Source organism: Buteo buteo, chromosome 27, assembly GCF_964188355.1.
Source record: "Buteo buteo chromosome 27, bButBut1.hap1.1, whole genome shotgun sequence".
In the NCBI taxonomy this organism is placed as follows: domain Eukaryota; kingdom Metazoa; phylum Chordata; class Aves; order Accipitriformes; family Accipitridae; genus Buteo; species Buteo buteo.
In genome coordinates, this window is record NC_134197.1 from 6,794,984 (window position 1) to 6,807,384 (window position 12,401).

The 12,401-nt window shown below is 45.5% G+C and overlaps 1 protein-coding gene across 1 annotated transcript; it reads left to right on the forward strand.

Moving 5' to 3' along the window:
- Positions 1 to 320: 320 nt before the first annotated feature.
- Positions 321 to 10,433, forward strand: CYP2W1 (cytochrome P450 family 2 subfamily W member 1). Its single transcript, XM_075058965.1, has 9 exons — positions 321 to 544; positions 3,452 to 3,614; positions 4,906 to 5,055; positions 5,166 to 5,323; positions 7,234 to 7,404; positions 8,112 to 8,253; positions 8,558 to 8,742; positions 9,365 to 9,506; positions 10,022 to 10,433. The coding sequence occupies exons 1-9, from the start codon at positions 362 to 364 to the stop codon at positions 10,207 to 10,209; spliced, it is 1,482 nt and encodes a 493-aa protein (XP_074915066.1). The 5' UTR covers positions 321 to 361; the 3' UTR covers positions 10,210 to 10,433.
- Positions 10,434 to 12,401: the final 1,968 nt, after the last annotated feature.

Below are 12,401 nucleotides of genomic sequence, written 5' to 3' on the forward strand. Positions count from 1 at the left end.
GGAAATCTTAAGAGAATTTTCATGATCGATGCCTCATAGTAAAGCAGATATAGGACTCTCAGGTTCTGGGAAATTATTGCAGGCAGAAGAATCTGAGCTAGGCTTTGGAAATGAAGCAAACCTGCCCCGCTGCACTCGGCAGGGAGCCTGCAATCCTGCACCTCCACGAGTTGTGCTTGGACTTTGCCTTTTGCAGACATAAATTCCAATTTTTGTGGAGAGCTGGGGGTGGAGGGCAAGATTGTGCAAAGCACAGCAAAACCCCTGACATCATTTACTCTGAATAAATATAATGAGATAATGCGAGCATTCTAATAAAGGTGTCCCGGTGGCTTTCCAGAAAGGCAAGCTCCACCAAAATATGGCTGCCTTCACAGCCCTCTTCATCTGTGGGGTGTGCGCATTGCTTTTATCAGCTGCACTCTATGTTTTAAAAGTTTTTAAGCAGTCAGCTTTAAATTTGCCCCCCGGTCCGTTTCCTCTTCCGATCATTGGCAACCTGCATTTGCTGGATATCAGAAGGCAAGACAAGTCACTAATAAAGGTAAGAACAAGTGTCCTTTGTTTCTAGGGTGTTGAACGTCAGCATGTACCTATTTAAAATTCTCCTCTGGTGAGAGTTCTGAGATAATTTTCAGTGCCAAGTGCATTCTTAAAAAACTGTGGTGTTTTAAAGGCTTCAGAATGACCAAGGAAACTGTTAAATCCCAACTCTGCAAAGGGTGATGTTATATATGAGCAGTGCTTACATGAGAACTACTCACACATTGAAAACTATGAGTATCCACATCAGATCAGACCGATGGACCTAAATTTTGGCATCTTCCTTGTGTTGTGAAATACTTTAAAATATTTGAGTGTCCATGTAGCCAAATTGAAAGATGGATGCTTAATTGTGGTTGCCAAAATAGCTTGTATTTCTTACTCGTGTTGCTAGTTTTTCATGAGAATGGGAATTAATATAGCAAAGCCCGAAGAAGAAATGTAGGAGAAATCATTTGAAACAGTGAATGACTTGGACTTACGCAAGACAAGGTTCTCTGTAGGAATCACAGTTGCCTCACATCTGTCTTCCAGAAAAAAGGAGAAAATCTCAATGTATTTAGTCTCTCAGAGCCAAAATGTGGCTCAGCGGGCATTCCCCATGTCAGGACATGTGTGTGAATATCCTGGACCTTACACCGAGCCTTTTAACATCAGGTCGCCAGCAGCCCTCTGACCTTCTTAGCACTAGGTAGGGGAGAGGAGCTGCCTTTCCCTGTCTCATTCCCATCGCCGTGCCATGCGAGGGGCCTCGGAGATGCCTGTGGAGATGCATCTTCATCCTACCCCAGCCAGCTCACAGTGGGCTCAACAGCCAGAGCTTGGGAGCTGGGAAGCGGTTTGGACTCTGGTTCCTGTTTCTGGCAAGACCAGAAATTTTTCTGCCGAGGAGGGTGGGGGACAAGGGGTTTTGTGGTGGGGCATGGACATGCTGGGAAGAATAAGCAAAGCAGAGGCTGGAAAGGAGGTGACCTGAGGACCTGGGAGCAAGGTGAGAGCGTCTTAGTGAAACACAGACTGAGGGGAAGGTATTGGGCACATTGGCCAGACCGATGCCTTCTTTTCCCCATTGAAGTATAGGATCAAGAAGCCAACTGGGAAAGGGATCTACTGCTGAAAACAACCAGGAAAGGGGGCTACAGCTGCAGCCCGGGGGACCCTCTCGCCATCCTCTGCCCTTTGCAGTCAGCTACGGGTAGGGGGAGATTTTCTACTGAGCTTGTGGAACTGCAATAGTGATCTCACGCCTGACTTGCCAGAAGTCTTTTAAGGTACTAGCAAACAAGTGACCTGGAGTAGAAAATCCTCCCCAAAAGGAGAATCCCTAAAGGATTTCCCCATGAAATTTGCATGGTAGATGATGCAGCAACCAAAACATTGTTTTGAACAAATGATTGAAATCAGTGTCCTGTAAACTATTTTTTTTTTTGCATAAATAAGACAAGTCTGGCTATATTGCTGAAGCACAGATTAGACTCTGCCAGGGCTACCTGTTTGCTTTGGTACAGCAGCAGGGGTTGCTAAGCTTTGGAGCCTCCTCTGGTTTACATTGCCAGAACTGGTCTCCTTTTATGGGACGCCAGGCTTGATCTCACCATAGCTTTATGCAGTTTCAACTCCGTTGCTCTCAGTCAAGCCTTAATTCCTTGTAAGGCCTGGCAGGACCATGTTTGTGAGCCTCCAGAGAGCTCCTGCTACCCACTATCTCGCATAGCACTATAAAGTCCTGCTGTGCAGTGGCTTGAACACTACGGTATAGCAGAAATAAAAAGTAGAGTGTGGTATTGTGGTAATTTTCTAAGGCAAGCTGAAAAAGCAATGGTTTCTTATGCCTTCATACGTCCATCCTTGGTGAATCATATTATATACCTCTTTGCATTAATTACAACAAAGCTTTTATTTAACTTTTTATAATTGTTGTGGTTTAACCCCAGCCAGCATCTAAGTACCACACAGCCGCTCGCTCACTTCCCCCCACCCAGTGGGATGGGGGAAAGAATTGGAAAAAAAAAAGTAAAACTCGTGGGTTGAGATAAAGACAGTTTAATAGGACAGAAACTAAGAAAATAATAATGATAATAATAATAAAATGACAATAATAATAACAATAGAATCACAATATACAAAACAAGTGATGCACAATGCAGTTGCTCACCACTCGCCGACCGATGCCATGTTAGTTCCTGAGCAGTGGTCCCCAGCCAGCCTTCCCCCCAGTTTATATACTGGGCATGACATCACATGGTCTGGAATACCCCTTTGGCCAGTTTGGGTCAGCTGCCCTGGCTGTGTCCCCTTCCAACTTCTTGTGCCCCTCCAGCCTTCTCACTGGCTGGGCACGAGAAGCTGAAAAATCCTTGACTTAGTCTAAACACCACTTGGCAACAACTGAAAACATCAGTGTGTCATCGACATTTTTCTCATACTAAATCCAAAACATAACACTATACCAGCTACTAGAAAGAAAATGAACTTATCCCAGCCGAAACCAGGACAATAATAAATAAGGCCACCTCTGCTCTTCCATCCTCTTGCAGTATGAGGACCGGAGCGTTACAACCTGCCCAACCAGCAGCTGCTCCGTAGCTGCCTGGCAGATCTCAGTGATGCTGTTATGCTGCTGCTGGTGTCCAAAGCGTCTTGTTACTTTCTGCCTCTTTAACCCACTGGAACCTGAGTCCAACCAGCTCAGAATAACAGTAGTTTTATGGAAGCTGTTGGGTTAAACAGACCAGTGTTTATTTGCTTTGATTCCTTTTTTCATTTAAGCGTCTCAGGGCTTTATCTCTGGCATCCCTCCATCCCTCCTGGCCCCAGAAGGAAGAGGGCAGGCAACTCTTCAGCCGCCCCAGCAGGACGTACTGCTCCCACTGACGACTTCCATGCTCTGATTTTTCTTTCCTTCCAGCTTTCAGAGAAATATGGCCCCGTGTTCACCGTCCATTTGGGTTTTCAGAAGGTGGTGGTGCTCACTGGCTATGAGGCAGTAAATGACGTCCTACTGAACACGGCGGATGTGTTTGCGGACAGACCAGCTATACCCATATTCTATCACATCCAGCGTGGAAACGGTACTTTGGTGGCAGGTTGAAAAGATAAGGATGTGCTTGCGTTGCTGTTTTTCAAATGCATTGTTTCAATTGCACCAGTATTTAAGAGTCTTGATCTGCGTCCTTATTGTCGAAGGCTACATTTTATGGGGCTTGGGGGTAGTTGTTTGTTTTCTTAAGAAAAACACTTCTGGGGATCTTCCTATTTGCCTTATCAGTTTTTTTGCTTTTAGTGGCACTTGGGTCACATTTCAAGGGGTTTTTTTTTTTGCAGTGCAGAAGGAAGGAAATTATTTTTCACAATGTGAAGGCTGAGGTCCTTATGCAATCTCTTTTCTACAGTTACTGGGAGTTCAGACAAAGCGTGGATCACGCATGACTCATGATAAAGACTGCAAGAACTGGCAAAAGTGCAACAGCACGGGCTGTTTGTACCTCAAACAATTATTTCTGTAAACAGATTTTTGGCATGTTTCTGAATTGCATGCTAAAAAGTAATATATTGCCCAAGACTAGACATTGAAAAACAATGAAGGGAATAATCCAGGGCTGAAAGGAAAAGATTTGATGACCTAATATGTATATAATGCATACAGCGTGTGGGGTTTTTTTTAATCTTGTTTTTAAGAGTGAGGCCCAGTGTGAGGAAGGGTACGCTACGCTACATTCCCAACCACCCTATGAAGATGTAGACTATGTTTGGCCCTGGAAGCCCTCCTGGGGAGGGGATCTTTTGAATTGTACCCAAACACCTCCGTGCCCTCTTGGCTGAGCACTTTTTTTGGCTGGTGGGTTACCCAGCTGGGGGTTATACCCAAGCTGTAAGCAAAGGTACCTCCCTGCTTCCCCTCCTTGTCCCCCTGCACAGTATACAGTTCATCCTCTAAAATGAAAGTTGTTCAGTGAAATCATTTGTCCTGTTCATGACAGGGACGGAGCGGTGTTGTCTGCTCCTAGCCTTGCTCTCTGAAACAGCTGGTTCATTTTTTCTAAGGAAAAACAAGTCAGCCTGAGACAAATAACGTGCATAGAGATTTTTACTCTGCGTGGCTGCAAAGAGACAAAGCTATAAACAAGGCAAACCTAGACCTTTGGTGTGAACAGCACCCAACTGTTTAAAATATTGCCTGCTGCCCTCCTGAACCTACCTGGGGCAGTACTTTCCCAAGCCAGCCCCCCACAAAGCCCCCCGGTCCTCTCCCAAGCAGGCTCCTCCAGGTTGCAAAATACCTGCATTCCCCAGCTGTGCTTTTGGTGTTTCTGAGAAAATCTCATACCGCCTCAGCAAACAGGGCATGCAATCCCTCCGTAGGTGTGTTCTTTTCTTCTCAAGAGCTCTGGAAGACGACACGGCGGTTCACCATAGCCACCATGCGGGATCTCGGCATGGGGAAGCGTCTTGGAGAAGAAATGATGCTCGAGGAGCTTCAGTTTCTCATCCAGTTGATCAAATCCTTTAAAGGTGAGCTGGAGGTGGCAGCGGGTGTTTCATGCTACTTTACAAAGCTGCTGTGAAGACCTCTGGGTTGCTCCAGAAATGACCAATACAGTTATGATTTTGTTCATTTCTAGGTGGACCTTTCCAATTACGATTTTTGAATATGGCTCCCACCAACATCACCTTTGCTATTCTCTTTGGGAGAAGGTTTGATTATGAAGACCCAACGTTTCTCACTCTGTTAAGACTCATAGATGAAGTTATGCACCTTCTTGGCTCTCCCTTCTTGCATGTAAGTTACCTTCTGTGCTGAGATGCTCCAGTATCTCATCAGCGTTGGTAGGTCAACCCAATTTACTATTGCTGGATGGTTTTGGAGACTCTTTAGGTTACTGAAACAAGATTCATAGAATCATAGAGTGGTTTGGGTTGGAAGGGAGCTTTAAAGATCATCTAATCCAACTCCCCCTGCCATGGGCAGGGACAAGATTCTTTGTTTTGGGTTTTTCTTCCTTCGTGAAATCCACTTGTGAAGGAGGTCCAACATCACATGGTGGCACTGGGCTGAGGTGCTGATGTGACCGTGCCAGCAGAAGGGATGTGCTTGATTCTTCTATAGCCAGAAAGTGCAATAACGGAGGTTTCCAGCACAGTGGGACTTGGGGTGGGCAGCATCCAGGAGCATTAATGGAAATCCACAGAAGTGCTATTGACGCTGCCCTTATGTTATTATTTTTAGTCACTTTATTTAGCAAACTTTACATTTTATGGCAAATTGTAGTATCCCGTGAGGAAACAGACCCTAATATAGGACTGGGATCTGGGCAACTTTCTGTCTTTGGTGCTTCACAGCAACTGCAGGAAAATGTTCCTGGAGTCTGTCTCAAAAGTGTTCATAGCAGTGTTGGCGAAGAGTTCAGAAAGATTCTGAACTTTCCTGGTTTTGGAGGTTTTTTTGGTTTTGTCAGTATTTTTCCAGCAGTACCCATAATAAAACACAAAATGCCAGCATGTTCAACTCCCTAGTATTTTCAGTTCAAACAAGGCTCAAGTGGCAGAGACAGGAGGGAATCAGGTCCCCCTTGGAAGGCATGGCCAGAGTTCCTTTCTTTAGAAACACACCAGTGATAAAACTATTGAAATACTGACTTTATTTGTGGATGTACAAAGAAAAAGAGCCACGCTCATTCCAGTTATTTCCTGCTGGATGCTGTGTGAACATCCCAAAAGTAACCTCTTGCCTTAGGCGCAATTGCTTGTGTATTTGGGGGTTACTAGGTTTTCGTCTCTTGCTATGGTTTCTTAAACTAGTGAAATTACAGAGTAGTAGTACCAAGTAGAGAGCTGCAGACATTATATACGGACCTCTCATACCTCCTGTCATGGCATTAAATCAATACCTGCTCAATGGAGCTTCATAAAAAGAGCATTCCAGCTAAGAGGCTCTCATTTGAGCCAAGAGCTTTTGTTAAACTTAATCCTCCACCACAAGGAACAGAGTATTAGTTACTTAAGGTACTATTGAAACAGTCTTTCAAAAAGCTGTTTTAAAAAAAAATGTCGATTAATTTATTTTTTAGTTTTTGCAGAAAACAGCAAAAATTATAACCAGTTAGCACAAGCAAGAGATTTGTGGATCTTATTCTGCAGCCAGTTTATTTATAACATTGAGAAATGGTGTAAGTAACCCCCCTGCACATAAAATGCAACTGTTTATTGTGCTGTGAAATTTAACGATGCCGAGAACTGAGTGTAATTGATTTATAATTCATGTGAAAGTTAAAAATGATGATCTAACAACTTTAAAACGTAAGTATTTTGGCTTGCTAAACATTTGGAATTTTCATTGCGTAATGCGTAATGCTTTATCTTTTTGCTTTATTACCTCTTTAAAAATGTAATTTCATTGTTTCATGAGTTTACTATCACTTTCCCTTAATTGTATTTTTTTTTAATTCATGTTTATAGGCTCTGTCTAGACAAGTCTGATAGGCTCCATTCATTTCTGTAGAGAATTTTTAATAAGAGGAGGCATTTTTATATATTAAAACTTTTTAGTTACCAAAAAAGAGAGACTCCAATGACATGTCATTTAGTTCTTCACATAAATGACTTCTTTATTATGATACTTGAGTTTTACAAGGTAATGGGTGAATTAAATTTTTTTTCTGTGATTTTTTTTTTTCCTTTTTTACTTTTTAGTTATTTAATTTCTACCCATTCCTTGGATTTCTCCTCAAACCTCACAAGATGATACTGAAAAAAGTAGAAGAGGTGTGTGTGATCTTAAAGAAGTGCATCAAGGAAAGCAAAGAAAGTATTAATGAAAACAACCTGAGGAGCTACATTGATGCATTGGTATTCAAACAAGAGGTATTTTAACAATACAACAATTCCTAGTGCAGTATCTTATACAGAGATTCTCTGTGTTGCCTGTCCAATGAACATGCTCTACTATGGTCTATATAAAAATATTTAAATTTGGGGTAAACATCCTCCTATTTTAATATGTTAAATAGAGCATACTGAAGGAAAAGCAAGAAATAATTGAGCAGACTGTAGCACATGAATGTCTAAAACTTGTCCTCAGGTGTCAGCTACAGTCCCTTCCTTGCTGGGGAGAGAGAGGTAATGTCGTTTTTCCAACACATCCAGGCAGACGCATCCCTACCTACGGGCTTGGGCAGAGGCAACACATTCCCAGCTGCAGAGATGCACAAGTTCCTGTGGTGTTTGTGCAAACACATCACCAGCTCCCACGTAGTGGATTTACCAACAGGAATGATAGTGTGGGAGTGTAGAAAGGAGGGACTAGTCTGTATTTGCCCTTTTTCTCCAAGCGTTTGCATCCACGTACTTGAGACGGGCGGTGGGCTCATTTTTTGGGGACAAAATCTCAAATGTGAAAATATTTCTGCTGGAAACTGAAGGATTTCTCTAATGGTATGTCAACACGGTGCATCTTGGCACTAGTAATTCACATGCATCCCACTGTAATGTCTCTGAAGACTAGGTTACCTGTCCTAGTTCTCTCTTTCCATGCTAACAGCAGTGGTTTTTTTATTTTTATTTCCCTAAAGGAGCAAAATAAAAGCAATACACTTTTTCATGATGCAAATATATTGGCCTCTGCACTCGACCTGCTCATGGCTGGCACTGAGACAACATCTACAACATTGCAATGGGCCATCCTGCTGCTGATGAAGTACCCAGAGATTCAAAGTAGGACACCTTTATGGTTTTGCTTTTCTTACATAGGGTACTGAAGTACTCTGCAGTGACTTCATAAGTGAAGCTCGCCTGTAAAATCTTCGTAGCCTCTCATGCATCCAAAATCTGAGCACCTGGGACCTGTCCACCTCTGTCCAAGCATTGTATGCTGCCACTCAGGACCGAAGGATCTGAGGGTTTTTTCTCTCTCTGCTCCCAGGGGCTGGGCAACCTCCTAACAGTCAGCATGAGTTGGGATTTGGAGGCGCTTTGCCACTGAGGGAAACTCACTTTGTGCCTTTCCTTTGCCCCGCAGAAAAGGTGCACGCAGAGATTGAGCGAGTTCTTGGCCCTGGCTGCTTCCCTACATTTGAGGACCGGAAAAAAATGCCATTTACCAATGCGGTGATCCACGAGGTGCAGAGATTTGTCACCCTCTTGCCCCATGTTCCACGGTGCACCTCTGTTGACACCCACTTTAAAGGCTACTTCATCCCCAAGGTACTTGCTGCTCTCCGGACCAAGAGAGAGGGGTGCAGCACACCAGCGACCCACAGGGCAAAATGTCACAAGGAGCGGGGGAGCTTGAAGCACAGGGCTTTTGGTGGGGAAGAGCCAGTTCCCTAATAGCCCATCTCCCCTGTGCTCACGCTAATGTCAGTGTGACTTTAGCGTTACGCACACAACTTCCCATTTCCCATAGCTCAATCTTTGTGATCTGGAGTCTGTTCCTTATCCTCTCCACTCTCCATTGCCATTCATGCCCTGCAGAGCACTTCTGCCTCTAAAGTCCCACGGCATTGTCTCGTTGCCGGCTTAAGGCAAGCGCAGAGCAGCTGGGCAGGAAGGAAGCCTGGCCCACGTCTTTCTTCTGCTTCATAACTCAGGAACAGCCAACAACCATTGTTGTTTAATTGCATATTAGTCAGTAATTCCAGTGAACTGGGTAGCCACGCTAACTAAGGGTCATTTGGTCATGTGCAAGTCCAGAAGTTAGTTCTTCAGAGATAGAAGTTTGTTTGCAGACACAGCCCAAAGGGAGGAACGGTTATGTGGCTGAATGGGCAAAGCCAGAAGTTTGCTACATCCACACATGCTAAAGCAGAGCGTGGTTGTGCTGCAGGGAACAACAGTGATTCCTCTGCTCGCCTCCGTGCTGCTGGATAAAACGCAATGGGAGACGCCAGATGAATTCAACCCCAACCATTTCCTTGATGCAGATGGGAACTTCGTAAAGAAGAAAGCGTTCCTGCCCTTCTCCACAGGTAACGAAATTGTTTGATCCCGCACAGGGCACTGAGTTCCCAGTGCCCCTCAGGAGATATTGGCCAAGTGGCAGGATCTGAGCCTCTGTTGGGAACAGCACAGACATCAGTGGTGGGGATGGTTTAGAAATGCCTGCCCTGGGTTTTGATGACTTGCAGACAGCCTCTCAGCCCACACTGGGCGGCACACCGGGCCAGGGTGTTTAATGGCACCACTGGGACCTACAAAAATTCAACACCTTCAAGCGAGAGTTCAACATTCCCTCTGCCTTGGAAAGGCTGGTTTCTAGGGTGTCCCAGATCAATTCCTTGCAGGCTCGGAGTGAAACATCTCTGTTCAGATGCCTGTAGGAGACCAATGGTGATGGCTGCTGAATATCATGCCATGCTATTTTGCATTTCTGAGGCCTATACTGTCCTTCACACGATTGCTACCAAGTAGCAGGCAAGAGGTGTTGGGTTGAGCCGCCACTTCCCCAATCATTCCACCAACAGCCGTGCTTTTGGCATTGCAGGGCGGAGAAACTGCATCGGAGAAAGTCTTGCTACGATGGAACTCTTCATCTTCTTCACAGGCTTGATCCAGAAATTTACTTTTAAGCCTCCACCTGGGGTCAAAGAATCGGAGCTGGACACGACCGCAGAGGCTGGATTCACCATGAGACCCCATCCACAGTGTGTCTGTGCTGTGCTGCGCCAGTAAGGCCAAGGCTCTGAACTGAGACAAATCCACGTAGTAGTTCCGTACAGAGCCTAGCAGACGCACTAGAGACAGGTAGTGTCTTCTTACTCAAAGCCTTGCAAGTACTGGCTGTATGCTTAAAATACCTGTTGAACAAGTATTTTTCTAAGAAGCAGAGGAGGGCTGGTGGGTAAGGTTACCTGGAAAATTCCAGCCAGATACATGACAGGACAGCCACTACTTTACACATCAAATACAAAACATAAGAAAGTTACTCTAGTTCTGAGCTTCTGGGAGAGGATGCTTCTCAAGAGTGGATCATTTCTTTGCCTGGAGAGCAATATTAGATACAAATGTTGGTCGTCATCTAACCCCTGCTCTTTTCCCATTCCCTACTGCACATGGGATAAATTATTCCCAGATACTTGCTCTTTCTATGTCTGATGGATGCTCTTCCAACACTTTCCAGACTTCTGGTTTTGAATCCCAGATGCTAAATGCTGGACTTTTTAGGTTCCCTTGCTCTGAGCAAGGTTCAAGGAACCTTAGCATGCTTCCTTGGGAGTCTTTGGCCCTTTCTGGGTAGAGGCTCTGCTATGCCTGCACTGATGTGGGACTTAACAGCTCTCCCCAGAGAAGTGAAGACACTCCCCTCCCTCCCCTACATTTTTACAAAGGTAGCTCAGATACATAAGCACAACTTCTTTTCAGAGCACCATGTGTGAACAAGCAAGAGTGCAAACATTGCAAAGATACTTCTAAAATGTTCTTTCCTGACGCAGCACAGAAGCCGGGCAGATCCAGGCAAAATGACAGAAAACCTGTCCATGTCCCCTTTCCTTACTTCTCCCAGCTTTCTGTGAGATTTGTCAAGACCCTATCTTTTCCCAGCATTCCCATCTTTTCTTCTCCTCCTCTGAGATGACTAGAGATGGAGCCTCATCGCATTCCCTCATCAGTGAAGGCAACAGGCCGCTTTTCCAGCAGCTGGCTTCTTCCTTGGTCTGAACTGCTGATAGGACTGCAGTGGGAGGTGGGTTGAGCCATTGCTCCACAGTGTTTGAGCCGGTTGGGCCCTGGGAGAGATCCTAGTCTGCTGTAGGATGGGGAGAAGATTCCTCCTGTTCCCTGCATACTACCTGATTCTTCCAGGTCCATGGTAAAGAAATAGTGCATATGTCTTTGCTCCCAGCCTTGCTCGCAGACAAATGCAGTTGGACTGGGGGTGCATAAAACCTCAGGGCTTAGCTCTGCCCTCCTTAGACAGCGGGAATTTGTGGCTGGCAGGGTGCTTTACCCCAGGAAGGTCTGCAGGGCTGGGCTGTCTGTGACTCAGAGGGATCGTGGTGCCATCTCGTGGCAAATAGAAAATAGAAATTATATTCTGCACAGCGCTTATTGCTCCAGCCAGCGCGCAGAGGGGCTGCAGATACAAGGCAGCCCTCGGTTTACATTATCTATACGGTTGCTGCAATCCTTACACCTGCTCGTTGCCCCTGTGAGAGCAGGAGCCCTTGGTCCCAGCATCGTCCAGCCTAGGGATGGCTGGCTGGGCTGGGGGATGTGCTCCCCAGCTGTGTGTGGCATGAGTCGGATTTGTACTTTAAAAATGAAGCCACCTGTCCTGCCCCCCGATGTTTGCCTTCAATTCGGGTCAGTGCGTCGCAAGGCATAAATGTGTTTTGCAGCTAGAGGGAAGACCCTTGGGGCCACTGAGGAATGTGGAAATGGTGTTTCCACCCCTGAGAGCTAATGTTTTCTGCTAGATAAATATGTAGCTGAGTCATAATCAATGTTCTGCCATCGTTTGGCTGAACAAATAAATGGGAGGCAGGCAATTTCTTTTGCGGGGATATATTCAGCTGTCTAATTCAGTGTGCTGGGGAGTCATCACTTCCATCCATCTGCTAACGCAGGCACAAGGAGGATGCACTTTTCAAAGGAATCAAAGAAACCTGTTTTCTTTGGATGTTTGCACCTGGTAGCTCATGGCTTTTGTTGAGGCACGGGTATTGCGCGGTCTGCTGAATCTCTGTATGCGGCCAGCACTGCTGCAGGCTCTGCTCTGCCTGCCGGGGAGTGCCAACACAGAAGGTGATGTCCAAAAAGAGCAGGATCTGAAGGCTGCTATGCCGTATAGGAAGGGATCCATCTCTCTCCTGCAGAGCCAAGAACCCGAGAGCCCATGGCAAGGGGTCAGGTCTGAGGTTCCA